Source organism: Protopterus annectens, chromosome 13.part0 (assembly GCF_019279795.1).
Source record: "Protopterus annectens isolate FY-2018-M chromosome 13.part0, PAN1.0, whole genome shotgun sequence".
NCBI classification, from domain to species: domain Eukaryota; kingdom Metazoa; phylum Chordata; order Ceratodontiformes; family Protopteridae; genus Protopterus; species Protopterus annectens.
In genome coordinates this window covers 297,009,772-297,032,352 of record NC_056747.1, presented here as the reverse complement: position 1 = coordinate 297,032,352, position 22,581 = coordinate 297,009,772, and the positions used below count along the sequence as shown (strand labels likewise).

The following is a 22,581-nucleotide window of genomic DNA, read 5'->3' as shown; positions in this document are numbered from 1 at the left end:
CACACACACACACACACACACACTAAGGGGAATCTGTACTAACTACTAAAGGGAGGGTTAGAGGCCCAACCACCTTAAGGGTGGAAAAAGGTAGAGAAAAACTACAGAAAAGGGAAGGGAAACTAGTCACTACTCTCTAAATACTAATTAAATAAACTACTGAGAAAAAATCTATCAAAAAAACTAACTATAGATACAAAAGTTTTAAAATACGACCTGGAGCCGGTGAAAACGCAACCTCGTAGCTGAAGCGGCAAACGAGATCTGGGTATATCATGCCTAGCATTATGGGACATAGTGTAGCCTTGAGCCAGTAAAAATAGCTCTCGAGCTTTAGTATTAGGCCGAGTCGGAGCCGAGGTTCGGTTCCGAACCCATCCAGCAAGAATGAAGGCGAAATTGACAACTTAGCATATATAGTTGCAAGTTCAGAAATCTCCTAGAAAAACCTCATGGAGATCAAGATCAAATGCAGGAATGTTTAAGGAGAAGTGAATTTAGACCAAAAGATGAAAGGTTGATATTGGTGGCCCAAGATAGTGGAATACATACACATTGGTTTACAAAGTCCATTGAACATGTTGGAGAAACAGATAAATGCAGGTTCTGTAAAACAGACTCGGAAACAGTTGCACATTTGTATCTGGGTGTGATACACTAATGGCAGAAGGCCTGTATACTGAAATGCATAATAATGTGGCAAGACTGTTGCACTGGGGATTGAGCAAGTATTTTAATATTAATATTAAAGTACCTGAGAATCATTGGAACATGAGCCATAAATCATTATAGAAAATGATGAATTTTATATCACATGGGATCACCCATTATCAACAGTTAAAAAAGATATGCAAGAATGCAGTATGGAGAAAATCGATATCTGTGCAGTAACATAAACCTGGTTTAAGGCTCCAGAGAGCACCCCAGCACTACCACGCTATAACTCATACCATACTTTTCGGCCACAGAACCCAGACCGAAACACAAAAGGTGGGGGTGTATCCATATTCATCAAGTATACCCACACCTCCAGGTTAGTGGTACAGCAAAATGCCACAGAGATCATCCATGTGCAAATAACATTGGGCAAAACTGCAATTCAAATTGTAGCTTGCTACAGATCACTCACCATGACCCAGGACCCCCATTGCGCGTTTCTGGAGACACTGGAAAATATGAAGGTCCTACCAAACACCCTAATATTGGGTGATTTCAATTACCCAAACATTAACTGGGAGAACTACTCAAGTACTAACTCCCTTGCCCAACGCTTCCTAGAATTTATAAACTCAAACTCCCTGGATCAACACCCCCCACCAGAGGTGACAACATATTGGACCTGGTCATCACCAACATGGGTGACTGGTGTTCCACACCGGAGGTCAACCCCTCACTGGTTAGATCAGACCATAGACTAATCACTCTGGATATCCACATTCCGCCCCCACCCCAGTCAAGGAAACCACCATGAAAAACTTTTCAAAAGCAAACTTCACGTTACTCAAGAACAAGGTGGAAAGGTTCACAGCCCCCATGCTAAAGGTCAATGCTGTCCAAGCTGCTGAATCCCTTACAAAGTCACTCTATGAGCACCTGCAAGAATGCATGGATTGTGCTATCCCAAGCAAAACCAAGATTCACTCATCCAAGAAAAGGAAACCAGTCTGGTGGACCCCTGCCATAAACAAAGTATACAATAGAAGGAGGAAACTAGTACAGAAAAGAGTAAAATCCCAAGAAGGAAAGACATCCCTGATCAGTATCAGCAAGAAACTATGATCCCTCATAAAATCATCCAAGGCTAGCTTTGAAAGAAAAATTGCCAAGGACTCCAAAGATAACCACAAAGCATTCTTCAGCTATGTCAAGAACCTAAGTGGAAACTCTCAGATCTGATCTGAGTTAGTGCAGAATGGCACAAAATACACTGAACAGACTGATATTGCCAACATTCTGGCAGACAGGTTTAGTGCAAACTTTAACCCCCTCTCACCCCCTAAAGGGCCCATAACCATACCAGAAGAATGTAGAGCCCCAGCAATCACTGACACACAAGTTAAAACAGCCCTATCCAAAGCCAAAAAACACAGCTTCAATGGGACCGAAAAGTATCCCAGGCTGTGTCTTACACGAGCTCCAAAATGAACTAACCCCTCACCTGAACACACTGTTCAAACTCAGCCTCTCTACAGGCTATGTACCCACAGAGTGGCGCACAGCAACTGTTAACCAAAAATAGCACTGTGTGAGGATGAACAAAGCACCGGACAGCAAACCAAATAAAACCAACTAGCTTATTGAGCCAAAAATAACGTAAAATGCTTAACGAGTCACCGCGTTTTTTGTCCTCATAACAGACTTAATCAGACAACAATAAAATAATGACTTAACATTTATATATGCTGGCACAATTTCAAATCATCCAATGGTATTCCATCTCATAAATATGTATTCCCATTAGAATATATGATATTTGACAACATAATTAAATCACTTGAAACTTGAATATAAAACTTTGAAATTGTGTAAAACTCAACAAACATAAAACATGAAGCATATATAATAGCTAATAGATAATCCTGAAAATTACCTATAAAATATATGTATTAAAATGCTAAAGGGTATACACAACTCAATGAACTTTAACACTTCCATTGTCTTCATAAACAGTACTCCCACCCAGTGGCCAAGATGAAAATGACAAGAAGAATATAAACAATAAATAGATCTGTGTAAACTACATATATAAAATTCCTAAAATATTATTGAATAAACACGTAATAATAATAAACATACAATAAATACAATAAAAAGTAATATTAATACTTTTGAAGAATAATGTAAAAATATTGTACCTACAATAAATACAATAAATATATATATATTAAATATGGTTATACATATGATAATAATGTAATGTAAATATATGTATATATAAATATATATATATATATATATATATATATATATATATATATATATATATATATCTAAAAGTGTATATATATCTAAAAACATATGGGAACCACAAAAACATCATAAAATTTTTAAAATGATACATACTTATTATAGTCTGGCAGCCCTCATCTTCAAAACGGGTGCAAGGGAAACATTATCATTTAGACCTGGGAATTTATTGGCTTCTAAAATAATTTGCCAATATAATTCCCGGTATTCAATTTTGGTTTTCCATAGGCCACCCCTTTCATCTTTCTGAACTTCCTCAATAATAAAAAACATATATTTAGCTAAGGGACATGTGATGGTATGTCTGTATAATGCATTACTTTCTTTTTTATTTTTTATATCATTAATATGTTCATATACTCTCCTTCTTATTTTTCTCTCTGTCTTGCCAACAAAAAGCCAGAGCAAATCCCACATATAGCAATGTATACCACTCCAAAAGTGTCACAAGTACTGTGTGTTTTGCTTACAATTTCTTTTTCCCTAGATTCAATGAAGACACTTCATGTGTCCGCCATCCAAGGACATTGGGTACACATCCTACATGGGAATGTGCCAATAGGCTTCTTCGTTTTCTTTTTATCCTTGTTCTGAAACAACAACCAATCTTTAATGTTTCGTCCCCTTCCAAAAATAATGTTCAAAGGTTCTTTGTGTTTTAAACTGAGATCAGTTAATTTAATGAACTTGTCCCATTCTTTATCAAAAACTTTTTGAATTACACCTGCATCTCCACTAAAATCTGCAATAAAGGCCCTGCTATATTGTTTGTCATTATCCCTAGTAAATTCGGTTGACTCTGCCATGTTGATTTGCCCAATATTAGTTAAATTTAGGGGCTCTTTACCTAAAATAGATTGAAATCTATATTTTCTACCTTTAATAACTTCTTTAATCTTAGTACAGAATTCCAGAGGATACCCTCTTTCTAAAAACATTTGGGTCAAAAACTCACATTCATCAACAAAATCTTGGTCATTTGATGTCATTCTAGAAATTCTAACAAACTGGCCTTTCACTATACTTCTTTTCTGGTGGATAGGGTGTCCACTGCTAAAATGCAGATAAGAATTAGAAAAAGTTTTCTTTCTGAAATCTTTTGACTTGAAATAGTTCCTATCCTTAATTAATGTTATGTCTAAATAATTCATTTCTTTAAGACCAATTTCATGAGTAAATTTTAAAAAATTCGTGGAATTATTAATATAATGTATAAATTCATCCAATCTTTCTTTACTATCATTCCAAAATATAACTATATCATCTAGGTAGCGCTTATATAGACACCAACAGTCCTTATATGTACTATGGTGGATAAATTTCAGCATAGCAACAGTTATCCCACTCCACAAAGGTGGAGCCACAATGGCCCTCGAGAACTATTGCCCTATAAGCCTGACTAGCCTGGTCTGCAAGGCTATGGAGCGCATCATCATGGAACTCATTAACACAGACATTGGGAACCTCCAAACATTGGACCTTACCCAGTTTGTCTTTGTTAAGGGCAGATCATGCCTCCTAAACCTGGTGGACTTCTTTGAGACAGTTACCAAGGCTTTAGATGAGGGAAAGGAGGTCCACACAGCCTACCTAGGCCTCGCAAAGGCTTTCAACACTATTCCCCATTCTGGTATTATAGACAAGCTCACCAGCCTGAACATAAACCCCTACATCATGAGATGGGTTGCCAATTGGCTCATGGATAGAACCCACACAGTGAGAGTTACAGGCTCTAGGTCCAACTCTAAACCGGTTACAAGTGGCATCCCCCAGGGCTCAGTCCTGGGACCTCTCCTGTTTGGTATATACTTTTCAGAGGTACAGGCAAGTACAGGAGGACTATGGCTGACCAAGTTCGCAGATGACTGCAAACTGGGGGCCGTAACTGACTCTCCGGCTGACACAGACATCCTCCAGAAGGGTTTCATTGAGATGGATATCTGGTGTTCAAGCTTAATGCCAAAAAGTGCATAGTCATCCCCTCTGGAAAAAAAAAGCACCCGCGAACTACCACATACGTGATAGTCCCCTAAATACAGAAAATGTAATAAGGGATCTGGGACCCAAGTAGATAGTAATCTCTCCTTTGATAATCATATTGCCAAGGTGGTTAGAAAATCTTTCTATGTGGCCCACCTAATCACAAAAGGGTTCTCATCTAGAACAAAAGAGGTTATTGTGCCCCTCTACTCATCACTCATCAGATCCATCATAGAGTACAATGCCCCATTTGGGATGTACCTTACAAGACACCTGCAACAGCTAGAAAGACCACAGAAGTACCTCACCAAGAGGATTACTTGCCTCAAACAGATGCACTATGCAGCCTGAGTGACGAAACTCCAGCTGTACTCGGTTGCATGCCGCTTACTCAAAGGTGATCTCTGTCGAACATACAAGGCCATGTCCAACCCAGATTTGATGGACATGCTCCACCTAAAAAAAAAAAAAATCCCAGAGAGCCACATGCTCTAGGGATCTAAACCTCACCACAATGGTAAATAGGACGTGCTGGAGGGATAGATTCCTGTCTCAGAGATTCCCCATGCTTTGGAACAGAATTCCAATCTACATTAGGGAGAGCCCCTCACTAACATTCTTCAAGAGAACCCTTGATGAGTGGATGGAAAACAGAAAATGTACCCCGGGGATCACTGCTGTGGCTCTGCTGGACAGAGGCACAGGGAACCAATGGCTCTGCTGGACAGAGGCACAGGAAACTAATCTAAGGAGACAGCAAAAGCCAACACATTCTGGCTAGGCTTATAGATGCCATTGGGCAGATAGCCTAGTACTTGCCTATGAACCTATGAAAAGAAGACAAAAGTAGCACTGGTCATTAAAGTTGCTACACCCTGTGATAATAGTGTCACATACAGAGAGAAACAAAGTTACAAAATACCAGGATTTGCAGGCAGAAATAAGTGCAATGTGGAAGCAAGATACCTAGACAATTCCAACAGAAGTAGGAGCAATGGGTTTCATAAAAAAGAATTTATAGTCATATTTAGATATGTTATCAATACATGTAACTTTGTATGAATTACAGAAGGAGTAATTTCTGGGCACACTGCGGGTGTTGCAAAGAGCACTTTTGACTAACATCAAAGACTAAAATAGTACTAATTTCATGAATTTTAATAATTGACTTAGGAATGGGGTCCATTCTTATCATGGTATTAGAAACCCAAAAGACTAGGAGAAATTAAACCCAGAATTTGCACATATTTATTTCATTTCAAAGAATCAATGTATTTAATATGTACAGATTATTACTTCTGGTTCTCACAAGTGATCAAGTTGGCAGGCACTACAAGTGGCAGCATGTTTAGTGCATTGAAGTCCATATTTCCAAGACAAGGCACACATGATAATGTTATATCATATCAGACAATGGAGCACAATATATAAGCTATGACTTTAAAAGATTTGAACAAATCTGTGAGTTTAAATGCAACTACAAGCCCATGTGATGTCCATGATTTGATGAACAGATAGCCCAGCAGTAGTTATAGAGATTGCTAACTTGTGATTCTGGAATACAAACATACATCGTCACTTTTCTGGGAAGATTTTGTGATCTAAGCGGTGTTCCAAACACCAAATTACCACCATAACAGCTATAAATAAATGCAATCTGAGGGTCATGCTGCTCAACGCTAGAAGTCTAAATCGCAATGATGCACTTGCTTGAAGCACTCCTCAAAATGGAGAACATCGACATTTGTGCTGTAATGAAGACCTGATTTAAAGCAGCAGAAAGCACCCCTGCACTACCAAGCTATAACTCATTTCATATCTTTCAGCCCCAGAACATGGACTGAAACTCCAAAGGCGGTTGTGTCTCCATATTCATAAAGGATATGCACACCTCCAGACTAGTAGCCCAGCATAATGCATCTGAGATACTGCATGTACAACTAACATTGGGTAAGACGGCAATTCAGGTTCTAGCCTGTTATAGGTCCCCAACCATGTCCCAAGACTCTCACTCCACATTCCAAAGCGCCCTGAAAACTATTAAGATCCAACTCAACTACCCCTCCATCAACTGGGAAAACTACTCATGCACCAATGCACTAGCCCAACGCTTCCTGGAATTCATCAGTTCCAATGTGCTGGACTAGCTCATTCTTACCCCCACTTGAGGAAGCAACATCCTTGACCTGGTTATTACTAACATGTTAACCGTTGCTCTACACCAATAGTCAGTTAGATCCGACTACAAACTAATCACCATGGAAATCCACATCTCATCCATACCCCCCCGCAAAGGTATCCGCCATGAAAAACTTCTCCAAAGCTGACTTTGGACTCCAAAAAACAGAGGTGGCTAACTTCACGGCACCCATACCAATGGAAGATAGCTGCATGACTGCTGAATAATACACCAATGCACTTTACGAACACGTACATAAATGCATGGAACTAGCCATACCCAACAGAACCAAGATGCTGTCCTCCAAAAAAAAGGAAGACAATCTGGTGGTCCCCTGCCATTAATAAAGTCTACAACAGAAGGAAGAAACTGTTGCAGAAAGTCCCAAGAATGGAAACATTCCCTTATCAGCCTCAACAAAAAGTTGAGATCTCTCATCAAAACCTCCAAAGCCAGCAATGAAGGCAGAATTGCAGCAAACACTAAAAACAACTGCAAAGCATTCTACAGATATATCAATGATTTCCACGGCAATACCCAGATTTGCTCTGAGTTACTGCACAATAGTACCTCCTACACTGAGCCAACAGAAATTGCCAACATACTGGCCGACAGATTAAGTGCCAAGTTTACCCCCCCAAAGGACCAATCTCAATACTGGAAAAATGCCAGGCACCCAGCATTACTGCAGCACAGGTTAAAGCTGCATTGTCCAAGGCCAAGAATACAGCTTCCACGGGACCCAACAATATCCCTGGCTGTGTTTTACATGAATTACAAAGTGAAGTGGCACAACATCTGTGTGCTTTGTTCACTCACAGCCTCACCTCAGGCTTTGTCCCTACCGAATGGCACACTGCTACAGTCATCCCTCTCCATAAAGGAGACGTGACTACAGACCCTGGAAATTATTGCCCCATTAGCCTGATGAATCTAATATGCAAGGCTATGGAGCACATCATGGACCTAATTAACAAGGATATAGGGAATCTCCAAACTCTAGATCCCATGCAATTTGTTTTTTTTGAAAGGTAGATCATGCCTGCTCAACCTGGTTGACTTCTTTAAGTCAGTCACCAGAGCTGTGGATGAAGGTAAGGCAGTTCATACAGCCTACCTCAATCTGTCCAAGGCCTTTGATACCATTCCTCACTCAGGAATTATTGCTAAACTAAGCAAACTTGGCATCAACCCCTATATCATTAGGTGGTTGCAAATTGGCTCACAGTAGAACCCACAGTGTGAAAGTAGCGGACTCCAAGTCAGACTGCCGAAGAGGCATGAGTGGAGTCCAACAGGGATCGGTCCTAGATCCTCTTCTGTTTGGCATCTACTTCTCAGAAGTCCAGGCCAACACAGAAGGACTCTGGCTGACCAGATTCACAGATGACTGCAAGCTGGGAGCCATTATTAACTCCCCAAGTGATGCAGACATCCTACAGAAAGGCCTCACTGAGACCAATGACTGGGGTCGAAACCACGGCCTTAAGCTAAACCAGTAACTTTATTCTGAATTCCTGGGGCCACTGCAGAGTCTTCACTGTAAATAAAAAACAAACATGCAAACAGCCTAAAAAGACACATACATAATTAGATCAAAATTAATTATCCAATCAAATGCTTCCAACTTAAATCCTTGTTAAGACAGGTAGGCCTTAAGACCATTAAATGTAGTTTATGCCAATGTCTAAACAAGTCAGTGTTATGCATTCTAGGATTATCCTGTTGGAACAAAATTAACACCTAAATTCAAAACATAAATTTCTGTGTCCATAAATTCAAAACCAGAAAAAAATACTGTATACTGGGTGGTTGAATTGCTGTTGAAGTCATGCTGAATTTAAGGAAGCTGTATAATTTCAGTTATTTAAAAAAAATGCCACTTTCACAGCCTCACTCTCTGTACCTCTTATTGCCCTGACAAAAGCTGCCTCTTGTTTTTGAAAAGTTTCATTTGCAACCCCTGGTTGAGTGAAAACTATTTCCCACTTAATACATTTTTCTAGCTTGTGCTGTATCATTTACATGTTGCAAAGAATCTGCGGACATATTAGTTGCTCGTCTGTCTGTGCTAAAAAACTGTTGACAGAAGTAAGGTAATCAGAAGTATAATGAGAACTGTGATGTTGATTGGTTGATGTAGAGCCATGTGTAGGTCTCTCGCATTGCCACAGAAATATTTTATCTTTATAATAGTTAAAATGTGTCTCTCCAATTTGTTTTTCTTTATTTTTATTATTTCAGCCTTATTTGATTTTAGCATTTATGTTTTGCATTGTTGAAATTAGAAGCCATAAGCTACATTTTGTAAGGTATACATGTACAAGATTTAATTTCACTTTCAATGTTTTTTCTTTAACACATCTTTTTCTAGCACAATTTCCACCCAAACAGTAGCACATTGATAGGCTGCATTAATCCACCTCATTGTGAATCTTATCATTTTCATCAGAAAGATCAAATGGGCAAAAGGAGTCTTAAATGCACATAGGCCCCAAGGTGTAATGCTAAGTTCCAAATACTTTTTTTTTAAAGAGAGTACCTTAAAATAGACATTAGTTTCATTTACTAATAGTTTTTCAGATTTGTCACAAACCTCTTTAGCATTTGACAGAATAGGAAATGAAGGCATAGCTTGAAGAGTAGAGAAAACTGCAGAATTTTGCTCATCTCTGTCCCTATAATATGCTGTAAAAAATTCTTATTCTTCTGACTGTATTGCATTATGACCTGCTGCTGATGTGTTAAATCTACCTTCTGAACTTCTGTTCAAGCAAACCAAACTATGATGTATCTGAGGCATTCCTCAAACACATCAACAGTTCAGACTTCCAAGATGGCTGCACATTGAGTAAGAGCTTAATTTGAGCTCTCCCGGTATAAAAACAGAAACTCAGAAGAGAGAGCCAGTAAACGTGTATTTCTAGGTAGATTTCAGTAACTGGCTAGTATGTGTACTGCCTGGATGCCAGCAAAAAGAAATTCAGAGAACCTGAAAGAAAATCAATCACAAAAGGAGAGGAAAAACACTGAATGGGGAAGAATTCTGAAGCTGTCCAGCAAAAAGCAGTGCAAGTTCCAGCTTTAGTGCAAGACGTGACTTCCAGTAATCTAGAGGAAAAAATAAGTCAAATGTACTCAGAGCTGATTAACATAAACAAAATATTGTTGGAGTATATCAACTCAAATACCAAAAGGCTGGAAAAAATGGAAGAAGCTTTAAACAGTTCATATGAGATGATAAAACTGCAAAAAACAAAGGTTGAAATGAAGAAAAGCCTGGCTGAATATGAGACTGCTCAAGAAGAGATGTTTCAAAATTAACAGAATAAAGAGGAAAGGGCATATAGGGAAAACCTGAGATTTTCTGCTGTACCAGAAAAGCTGGAATGGAGAGACTGTATTAATTTTATGACAGCACAAATAATCAACTGGACTGGTATTGTATAGCAGGAGTTGTTAACTGAAAGGGCACATTAAGTGTATGCTCCAAAACTGGATATGAGAAAGCAACCTAACAATCCTACCAGCAGAAGGAGTTGATTCTGACAAACCTGTGGCAGAAGGGCAAAGTGCTAAACATGGGAGACAGTAGAGTGTTTGTGGAAATGATTATCCACTGTACAGCAGGCAGAAGAGGAGTAAATTTATTCCCCTAATCAAAGAATGTCAAGAAGTAGGTGTGAGATTCAAACTGCTGTAACCAAGCTATTGTTTGAATATTATTTCCTGGAGGACAATATCATTTTGTGATGCAGAACATGCTAAGTTGGAAATACAAGAGTTTGCCCAACAAAAAGTGAGCCGTGAAACAGAAGGAGATTCTACATCTTGTTCTTCTGGTAGTAAAGACCACAGAGAGACTGTGCCAGTGAAACCTTTTCCCATGTCTGAATGGAAAATATTCGAGATACAGAAAAAAGTACAAGAGATGACTAGAAGAACCGAGAGTATGTTGGAAATGAAGCAGAGACTGGATTTGGGTGATGGAGATAAACAGGAATAAACAAATCTGTAATAACATGAAAAATATAACCAAAAACAAAAAAATGGATAAATAAGCATCACCAACGTAGCAAATAATTTTACAAACAGGAATAAAACCAGCAACTCTGAAATTCACAAATAAATGTGGGATTACAAAGCCTTAATTACATTTGTGAAACATGACAGAACAAGAAAATCTGAAAATATTGGACTTTTTTGACTTTGTTAAACTTGTAGGGGACTCTAAAGCATATGCCCTACTTTGTCATTAATGTTTGGAAAAACACTTAGCAGATGGGAAGAGGAGGGAGAGAGTTAACTGTAAGCAAAACAAAAGTTTATTCTTAACAGTATTTTTATAATGCATGATTATAACCTGCATGCTATAAAGTAAAGTTTTCTCAGTTATTTTCAAATGTAACAAGATACTAGAGTAAACAGGTGTCCATGTTCCCCCCTGCTTTTCTATTTCTGCTTGTTCAGTTTTAAGAAATACAGGCACTACAGTGTAAAAAAAGTCTGATCAAAAGCGCATGATACAAAAATAATTTATGTACTTTTTCTCATTTTTCCATAGGGAAATGACTGGATTATGGCCCATGGCTTAATCTAGTAACAGTTTTTAAAAGAAAGCAAATAAATAAAAAGTATGCTGAATATATTAAAGCTTTCCTGTAGCAAATAAATAAATGTTTGTAGAAACAACTGTATACATGATTCTCATGGATCCATGGAAACAGTCTGATATTGAGCAATACAAACAGAATACTTCTTTCTTTCAATGGCTTTCTTTCATTGGCTAGGAGATTATTTTTTTCTGAAAGCATTCAAGTGTTTCCCAGTCTGGGACAGCTATAAATGCATGCCAAAACCAGAGAACACTTAGTAGAAGCACAGGCTGTACCATGCTTTTTAGCACAGATAACCTTTCTTTTAGGTAAAACAAAGTCTATCAGTTTGGGACAATTGTTCCTACTGGGAGTGGAAAAATGTCAATATTTAAAGATGCACATAGTTTCATGTGTTAGTATTAATTTAATGTGTTTTAGGGGGTATTGGGGTATATTTTTATTTTGTTTGGGGGCTTTGAATAAAACAAAATATTTTGTAAGATGTGACATATGCTCAAATTGATATGACAAGAAACAACTGTATAAAAGATTAACCTGACAAACAATAGTGTATGCTTGTAACACAAAGGCTGGAACTATATACTTAAAAATCTGTTACACATAAAAGGTGGGACTTTTTAACATAATGGCACTTTCTATATTATCTTTAAATGTTAATGGCCTCACAGATGTATACAAAAAAGAAAGAGTAGTAAACTATATTTAAAAAATGTATAGTGCAAATAGCTATGCTATAGGAGACACATTTGGAAAGAAGTGAATATGTGAATTTGATGAAGGGTTTTCAAGACGGTTATTCAGCAGAATACCTGGGACAAAGGAAAAGAGGAGTACTTATATTTATTGCAACAGGATCTCCAATAGTGATAGAAGAGGGTAAATAGATAATAATGGCAGATTTGTAGTACTAAGGGGCTACTAGCAAGGGAGGAGGATTACACTGGCATGTATTTATATTCCATCTAAAACTGCTATAATGGAGCTTAAGAAAATTCTGGGAGAATTACTCAAGATTTCAGCAAGGAATATTACTTATAAGTGGGGACTAGAATTTTATTTGCAGTAGAGAAAATGTGTCTGGGGGGAACAGAAGGGAAAATATAACAAAGGAGGGTAAAATTTTGAAGAAATTTATGAAAATATTTGGCATGGACTATGTGAATTTAGTAGAAGGACTTTGGAGTGAGTTTACATACAAATCCCCAAGATACAAAAACTGGGCTAGGCCAGACAGAACTTTCATTTCACAAGAACATATGCATTTAATTCAAAGTTTGGATATGCATCCAATAGCTACTTCAGATGACATGCCAATAATAACTAAAATAAAAACAGGGTAATGAAATAAAAATGAGACATGAGCACTTTCCTGGTTATCTGTTGAAAAGAGATGAATTTAAGGAATGGGTAATGGAAATTATTCAAGAATTACTAGGTGAGATAGAAATGTCTTCTGAAAATATAGATAGGGAGTGGAATAAAATTAAAGTGGAGTTTAAAAATAGGGTGGGAATAAAAGAAAGAGAGAGATGGTTAAGAAGGAAGACTTATTTAGAGGGACTGACAAATGTTAAAGTATTGCAGAATATGGGGAATCTCACAGAAGAAGAAGAGTAGCAATTGGAGAATGTTAAACAGAACATAAGGGATTACCTTGATAATATGCATGAGTTTAGAAAGATTGCTATTGAGCAACTGTTTTTATAATAACCCCAGACCACAAAAACTTTTAGCATAATGACTTAGGCAACAGAAAATAGAAAGGGTTGTCACCAAGCTTAGGGAGCCTATTGCAAGGAAGATAACAAGAGATCCTGTAGAGGTATTAGAAATACTTTGGAAATGTTATGAAAATCTGTATAAAGCAGAGAAATGTGGAAATCAAGAAAAAGGACAAATGGAAATGTTTATGGAAAATATGCCAAGGTTAGAGGTAGATGAGGCTCAATTACTAACAGGATAGTAGGAGATGCAACAAAAATGGTGATGTATAACCATAGGAAAGTCTCCAGGAATATGTGGCATTCCTGTGGTAGTTTGGAAGCTAGGAGAGAAGAAAGTGAGAAAGTTCTGGAATTTTTTTTTGTTTTGAACAATAAACATCTTTATTAAATGATCACATATGACTTAGGCAATGTTGCATTTATATAAATAAAAAAACACCATACTGACACAATTCCAGTTGCAAACATTATACTTTACAAACCAAGCTGACATAACTGCCATTCCAAACATTATACATCACTTATAATCTAGCCAATCATTGTCAGTCAGACATTACATAGCTCATTCAAATCCTGCCTTCTTTTAAACCTCGTTCCTCCTCTGCATGTATTGTTCCCATTTTTCCTATGTAATTTGCTCCTACCCTTTTCTAAAGATACCAGTTCCACTTGTTTTATCTCTGTTACTGTATTTGCTACTTCTATTAATATTGGTTTAGACTTTGATTTCCATTTTCTAGTAATTGCTTTTTTGGCAGCCACCATAATTAGACTCAGCAATACATTCCTATGTCTAGGCAATTCTGATTCTGTATCATCATACCTAAAAAAAAAATCATTTCTTAGTTACACCAATTTGTTCACCCAGTATCTCTGACAGAACAGTCTGCAGGGAATCTTTAAAGTCTGCCAACTCATTACACTCTCAGAAAATATTTTCCCAGTTACCTCTTTCTTCCCCATATTAATTGTTCATTTTTCAACAGCAGCTTCTGTTTTAGATTCTACTAAAAAAACTGTCCCAGTGCTGATCTTTCATTTAGGACCAACCCCCTATTTCTTTTTCTTGTCTATACTCTGATATCAATCCTTCATAAGAGAGGCAATCTCTAACCTGCAGTCCAAAAAAAGTTTTGGTGTCTTCCCATTCTGTTACCTTTCCCTGTCTAGTTATTTGCCTTGGTTCCTTTGCCAGTTTTCTCCTGTAAATTCCAGCCCCCTCTTGCCTATTGTCTGTATCCCTAATTGCAGTCATCCCTATCTCCTTTGTCCATTCCCATTTTGGCTTAGTTCTTAGAATACTTTCTGCTACTTTATGAATATTGTATTCTTTATGAATAGTATTCTTCTTAAACATCTGCATCCAAAATCCCAATCTCTCCTTGTTTCTTGAGCTTTCCACCTGTTTCATCACCATACCTTTCCACTTTGAATTATCATTTTCTGCTTGTGGTATGTATAGGAGCTTTAACCGTTTTACTCTGAAATACACCTTCATATCAGGTAATCCCAATCTGCCTTGTTCTATTGGAAGAATCAGCTTATCCCACCTTGCCATCTTCTCTTCCCAAATAAAGTCCTTCTGTTCTTTATTAATTGCTATCCACAACTTCTGTGGTTGATAAAAATATGCACGACCTGCGTATAAGATAAAGGAACTAAAAACATTTTAACTGCTTGTATCTTACTATTGATATCCATATAGACAGTTTTTGTATTATCTTTTGTTTATTCTCTTACCAAATATCCTTAGTTGACAGACTGGAATAATTTTTAATCCATAATCCTAAATACTACATTTTATCAAGTCCCAATTACTAACAGTTAGGATGGTAGGAGATGAAATAAAAATGGTGATGTATAACAGGAAAGTCCCCAGGAATAGGTGGTAATTCTGTGGAAGTTTGGAAGCTAGGAATGAAAAACTGATAAACATTTGGAAGGTTTTGTTTAACAGTATTTTAAGAGGAGGAGAAGTACCAACACCCTGGAAGAAAGTGGTAGCTGTAATACCTAAACAGGATAAAGATCCATCAGTTCCAGCTTCATACTGGTCAATTTCAATACTAAACCATGATTATAAAGTGTTGATGTCTATAACGGCTAAATGAATGGCAAAGCTGATGCCAAAATTGATAGATATGGATCAATGAGCTTTTGTGGAGGGAGGCAAACATTTGACAACATTAATAGAACAATGATGATCCACAGGGAAGCAGAATGCAAGAAAATACCACTACTGTTGGTGGGTCTTGATGCAGAAAAAAACATTCAACAGAGTAAGATGGGAATTTATGAGTAGGTCAATGGAAGCATTTGTATTTACTGATAAAATAATAAAGTTGACTAGGAGGATATATGAGGGATCAGAGGTGAAAATTAAAGTGAGGGAGTTCCTCTCTGATCAGTTCTGTTTGAGCAGAGGAACCAGGCAGAGATCTCTTCTTTCCCCTTCCTTAATTGTATAATATTTTTGACCACTGGCAAAGAAAATAAGGGACTCAGAAATTCATTGTTTTGTTAACCAGGAAAAGTTGGCTTTATTTGTAGATGACATTTTTTTACCTGTCAGAACCAGAAAAAGACATGTTGTGGAACATTCTGAGACAGTTTCAAGTCTTTTTCGGATACAAAATTAACGAAGATAAAACAAAGGCAATAGCTGTAAACTATGTACCCATACACAAATTGGTTCAGCAATGCCCATTTATGGGGACATGATAAAATAAAGTACTTAGAAGTACAGATTAAAAAGGATTCTGTTAAGGCAGGTAAGGATATGTGAGAAGAGACTAAACAAAAGATAAGACAAAGACTCAGAAACAAGAAGTTCTGTTTTATGGATAGCAAAATAAAAACACTGAAAATGTTTTAGTCCCTTTAGTTGAATACAAAGATCAGGCATATTTTAATCAACCAGAGAAGTTGTGGGTAGCAATTAATAGAAAGTTGAAGGATTTCATCTGGGAGGGGAAGATGGCAAAAGTCAAGTCAAATAAGCTGATCTTTCCAATAGAACAAGGTAGTTTGGGATACAGAGAATAGGTAAGAGGAGGCTGGAATTCACTGAAGAAAACTGGTAAATGAACCAAGGTATTGGGAGCACATAAATAGAAAAGGAAAGATAACAGAAATGGAAGAGGCTGAGTATTCATTTGGACTGCAGACTTGAGATTGCCTTCCCTATGAAGGATTGATAACAGAGTATAGGCAAAGAAAAAGAAGTTGGGGGAATCCTAGGTGAAAAACACCACTGGTAGTGTTTTTAGTAGAATTTAGAACAGAAGCTTCCATTAAAAAAGGGATAATTAGTAGGGCATATAAAATATTGCAAGATAACTATAGGAATCAGAGGAGGTTAGAAAAGGTTGGGAAGAGAGATTGGATAAGCAGTTCCCAAACACATAAACTCTAGAACATTTAGGATATTTGCTTGGAAATGTTTGCATACTTATTTGTATAACCCAAGCAGACTCCAAAGAAATTTTCCTCAAGTAGATCGCAAAAGTTGGAGGTGTGATGGGAAGAAAGAGATAATTGGGAACATATTTTAGGAGCTTAATGAGTTGGCACACTTTAAAAATTCCCTGCAGACTACTCTGTCAGAAATACTGGGTGAGCAAATTAGTGTAACTAAGGAAATGCTTTTTTGAGCTAAGATACAGAATCTGAATAGTTTAAACATAGTAAGGCTTTGCTGAGTTAAATTATGTTGGCTGCCAAAAAAGCAGCTGCTAGAAAATGGAAATCAAAGTCTAAACCAGCTGTAGTAGATGTAGTGACTATAGTAATAGATAGAACTGGAGAGCAAATTACATAAAAAAATGGGAATTGTGGGAACAATAAATGCAGAATAATGTTTTAGTGGAAGAATGGGGTTTAAAGAAAAATAGGAATTGAATGTTTGATGGCAATGACTATAGATTGTAAGTAATGTGTAATGTTTGCAACTGAAAATATGTCAATATGGTTTGTTTTCATTTATATTAATGTACAATTACCAATGTCATAAGTGATAATTCAAAAAGATGTTTCTTGTTTAAAAAAAGTGTCTCACTGGTGACAAGCATGTGGAAACATGAGGAAAAGTCTTCACATATTTTTTTTTACCTTTTGTTCATTCAATAAATTTACTTTTAAGGCACTTATTAGTGTTCATCTACAGTTTATTTACAGCTAATTTTAGCTACTTTATACTGCTACACTCAAGCGTTCCTTTGGAACTGTATTTTTTTGTTCAAGTTGGTTGGTAAGTGAAGTGATACTTCCCATTCTGTTCAACCATGATCCCAGCAATACATTTGGACAATTTAGAATTGTTAGTCTACCAGTGTGTTCTAAGACAAGGAAGTAAACCAAAATATGTGGAGAAAACCTATATGGGGTAAATGTGTAAATTTGATACAAACTATAACATCTGGTGAAGATGGAACTGTGGATCTTGCTAAATAACAAAAATCTTAATTAATGGGCAATCTTGATGGCCATACTGGCATACTTCTGGAGTACAAACAGACCCAAGTACAAATTTAGGTGCCTTGCTTAACTTTCAGCAAATTTTAACTCACAACATAATAATTTCAGAAATTCATGAAGGCAAATGGTCATGACTCATGTACAGGTTGGGAAAAAAACTGCCTGGTAGTCATAAGCCATGCAGAGGAAAACACAATACTGGCAAAAAGTAAAATTCATCCAGACTAATTTTTTTAGAGATTTTTATCACTATTTGTAAACAACCCACAAAAAATATTTGACAATGTTTGTGAACAAGATATGGAATTAAGGAATAGAGCTCAGAGTATGCCAAAGCTTCTATTAAAAGTCCAAGCATTGTAGGAGCCAGCTAGGGAGGTGTCACTGGCTCACTTATCCTAGCGGTAGAGGACAAGGGAGTTGGTATGGTCCTGCAGCATGAGACCCATGTGGTGGAAATCCTAGAACTGCACTTCTGTAACAAACAGGAACCTGGGAGTGTGAGCCCAGCCATGTAGTGTTTTTACTCCAAACATGCATAATGGGTATGTGGATGCATGCATGTGTGTGTGAACATCATAATGGGCATTACATTGTGCTTTCTGGCCAGCAGAGGACAGAGGGGAAGCACTCAAAAAATATGAGTCTGCTATTGGTGACATCTTACTGACACCTAACTGTCACTATCACTGCCTTGGAAAAACATAAGGATTATCAATAATGTACTCCTCCCTTGAAAGGGGAGATCGCCCATGGAGTGATAGGAGATGCTAATGCCAGGGAAGGATAGGGTGATAAATGGTTCAATAAGGTACTGGGAAGGCTTGATGGTCAGGCTGATACGAATAAAAAAAAATAACACAAAATTATGTGTGGGCAAGATAATGACAGGTTACTAATTTAGGCAATCATTGCTAATACTACTGTATCTTCTTGGATGAAAAACTTACCGATGAAGTTGCATGCTTCTGGGAAGAATGACAATAAATCACATTCTCCAGAATCTTCTACAGAGATATGCAAGAGTTGACCTGTTTCATGGTCTTTAAAGCTAGAAAGTAAAATTATATTTCTTAGTATAGTGCCAGTAAGAAGTATAAAATGGAATCCTGTGTTCAAATATTTTCATATAACGTGTATTTTGTCCTTGTAATTTTTTAAATAGTTTTCATAGGGTTGGTAAATTTCCTGCTTAGAGTTCCTTAATATATTACTAGGCTTTGAAAGAATTGTTGTTTAACTCACACAAAATAAATTCCAATTTTCTTTTAGCCCTCAAAATAGTGAATTATTTACCTCAGTAATGCCTTTCTTCCCATATTTGTAAAGGACAGAGTGAGAACATATTTCCTGCATTCTAGCCAACTATCGGTTTACATCTAATTCAAACAATTACCAAGGTAGCAGATGAAATCTTTTGCCATGAGTTTGTATCTCATAGTTTGTCCCTATCCATTAATTTATTTCAAAGTATGTACCACTCACCTGCAGTTATCTCTTTTCTGCATTTTGACTTATCATACTGATGCAGCAATGCCATCTTCCTGCAAAGGACATCCAGAACAGTAAAGACTAAAAATTCAACATTCTGTTAAGGCTGCCTGTAAAGGAAAGGTCAGAACAAAAGAAGAGCTGGTATTTTCTCTCAGGCTGCAAATGAGGCCTGACTTCAGAAATCTGCACCTGCACACTAGTGGTTGTAAGCTGACAAAAAATATAAAGTAAATTGCTAAACTTTACACATTCAGTAGGAAAAGCAGTGAAAGTGTACAGTAAGGAGAAAAACAAAAGTCATGTACTTACCATAATGATAGCTGTAGAGGATCCAAGCCCATCTTTTTCAGCCTCTAGGAGTTGGCTGGAAGCACAAGTCAGCTAAACTTCCCAGGCTAGCTCCTCCCATTATGCTTTGCTATGGATACACTCTCCAGATTTTTGCATGCACAGCTCCAGAGTACAGCACTTTTCTAACACATACCTATCATATGTATGCATCTTTCCTTCATGTCTTGTCTCAGTTGGGGAAAGTGGGTGGATTTGTTGAACAAGATGAACTCAGACCATTTACATTCATCAATGTGGTATGTACATAACTTTAATTTCTAAGATGATCCGGTCCATCCTCTTCAACCTCTAGGAATGAGTACCAAGCATGACCTCCTGAGTGGTCAACAAAATGGTGGACCCAAGAGAAAACCATTCCCTAGACACCACATTTGTCTTAAAGTGTTTAGCAAAAGTATGAATAGAAGTCCATGTGGCAGCTGTACAAATATCAATAGAAACATTAGTTAAGAAGGCCTAAGAGGTAGTCCAGACTTTAATGGAATGAGATTTTGGAGGCAGATACAGCTGTTTCTCATACTTTTCATAACAAAGTTTGATGCAGTCTGTAAGCCACCTTGCCAGAGTCAGTCGAGAGACTTTCTGTCCCCAACTTATTTTGGGGAAACTAAACAAAAAGGATGATTATGTTTTCTGAACTGACAAGCAGAATTTAAGTTGCGTGTGGGTATCTAGACAGTGCAAGGGATATTCTCTTTTACTTCAGTAATTTGGAAAAAGACATCTTTGACATAAATGATGGATTAATATGATGTGCTATTCTTTATATAAGATTAGGTAGGAAAAATCAGTGCATAAGGTTTGAAGTTCATAGATTACTTAGCTGAAGTAGTTTTCACTAAGACAAGGGCCTTCCAGAATAAGCATTTAAATCTGATGATGAAGCAGGTTCAAAAAGGGATAGAGTTCATTTCTGTATCACACAATTTATGCTCCATGGAGGCAGTGGATTCTTTTTAATGGTCTAGTGAAGAAAATGCCCCTAAGGAAAACCTTGCTGACTTTAAAGAGAAGCTAGACAGTTATTCTAGAAACCCTGATGAAAGTTGTATATAGCTAAAAGGTGCACTTTACTTGAGGGGAAAAACAGAGACTTGACTCAATGATTTGAGAAAATTAATCTAGAACAGCTGGAAGTGGAACAGAAAAGGGGAACTAAGCTCCTAGCAGTTGCCTATACTGCATGACTGTGACAGTTTCCAGTGTAAGTTTTACTTGTGCTGGGCCTCTGGGGAGTGCTAAGAATTGGTGACCCTTGGAAAGTAAGCTGAATCCATGACAATCAATCAAAATGGAAAAAAAAACAGATGGTTAGTTTGAGGGAGTGAATGTCCTGTCAAGGTTTTGCAGACATTTCAGTGAGCAAACCTCAAAAAGGTCTCAGATGCACAGGCTTTGGCAGAAGATGAGTCCAGAAGTAGGAGAACCAAACTTCCTGATGCCACATTAGTACAATAAGAATTGCCTTTAATTTGTTGGCTCTAACTGGGAAGGCACACAGTAGTCCCAAGGGTCAATTCTGGTCTAGGGTTTCCCTGAGCCACTGCTCAGAAAAGGGATGAGGGAAAAGAAGTTATTGCATTTAGCACTGGTTGGGAATACAAAAAGGTTGCAGCAACGCTTCCCTCATGTGAGGTGACTTTCTGCGCCATTGACAATATTAGGGATAACTTGCACAGCATCAGAGGACAATGGCTGAGTTTGTCCTCTACAGAACTGGAGTGGGACGTAGGATACTCTCAGAATGTAGTTCATTAACATAGCAAAAAAAAAATAATTTAAAAAAAACAGAGAAACTAGTGGTCTTAAAACTTTGTTGATAAGCTCAGTCACAATAATTTCCAAAAATCATGAAACCCAGGTAGTATTCCAAAGCAACAAGTCGTTATTCATTACAGAAAAGCAATCCTCAGTAACAAAAAATTAGAAATATTTTATTGTTAAAATATTGTCTTTTGGTAGAAGTAGAGCTGTAGTCCTCTCTACCTTTAAATTTATTCTTTGGTCTCTGAAGGGCAGCAGAAGTTTAAAGAAAAGAATCACCTTCCCCAGCCCTGTCCTTATCTAACAATTCTTTTAATACTAGTTTATTTTGGCAGCCCCTCAAGGTTGATTTATCAAAGCTTGTATAAATGCTGTATTCTACTACCAAGTGCTAAGCCACTAAACAAGCCACAAAGTAGGTATGTCAGTCTTGTGGTAGGAATTTATGATTTTTTTTTTAAGTCGGTATGTTCTAGTATAGCAAATTACTAAAACAGAATTGTCAAAAAAAAAACAGTACAAAAGGGAAAATGAAATCTAACCAGCATCAACCACCATTTTAAAATGGGTGGAAAGAAAGAATCTGACCTTAAAAGATGATAATAGTTTGCATAAAATGAAGATTACTTAAAAATGTCACATGGAAATGGTCAAACAGCCACTGCCTACTATCTAGTGCTGTTTCTGCAAAAGTGGCAAAGGAAATTTGGAAAGTCTATGTAATGTGAAGTGTTATGGGAGGAGCTACAGCCTGTGAAGCTTTTCTGTGCCATGATGAGTTGAGTTATGACAAACTCCTAGAGACCAAAAGGATGAACTTCTCCATCTCAGATCCCTGTGTTACAGAAATAAGCTTACCGCAGAGAAATAATATTTCCCTTTAATGTGCACAATACTCCACTTTGTAGTGCCAAAGCAGCTGTCAGGATCTGGGACTACAATTTTAACGTTTACACCTCTTTCTTGACTACAGATTAATACACACACGGGAGACTGGCCTTAAGAGTGTATGGCAAATGTGCACTTT

At 37.3% G+C, this 22,581-nt stretch overlaps 1 protein-coding gene across 8 annotated transcripts in view; it reads right to left on the bottom strand.

Moving 5' to 3' along the window:
* STYXL1 (serine/threonine/tyrosine interacting like 1) overlaps positions 1-22,581 on the bottom strand; it is a 1,008,156-nt gene that overhangs the window by 129,716 nt on the left and 855,859 nt on the right. For all 8 annotated transcript variants that reach the window (XM_044053876.1, XM_044053881.1, XM_044053880.1 and 5 more), the window contains one exon: positions 18,896-18,996. In XM_044053876.1, coding sequence (XP_043909811.1) covers positions 18,896-18,996 — 101 coding nt within the window. The remainder of the gene's footprint in view (positions 1-18,895; positions 18,997-22,581) is intronic.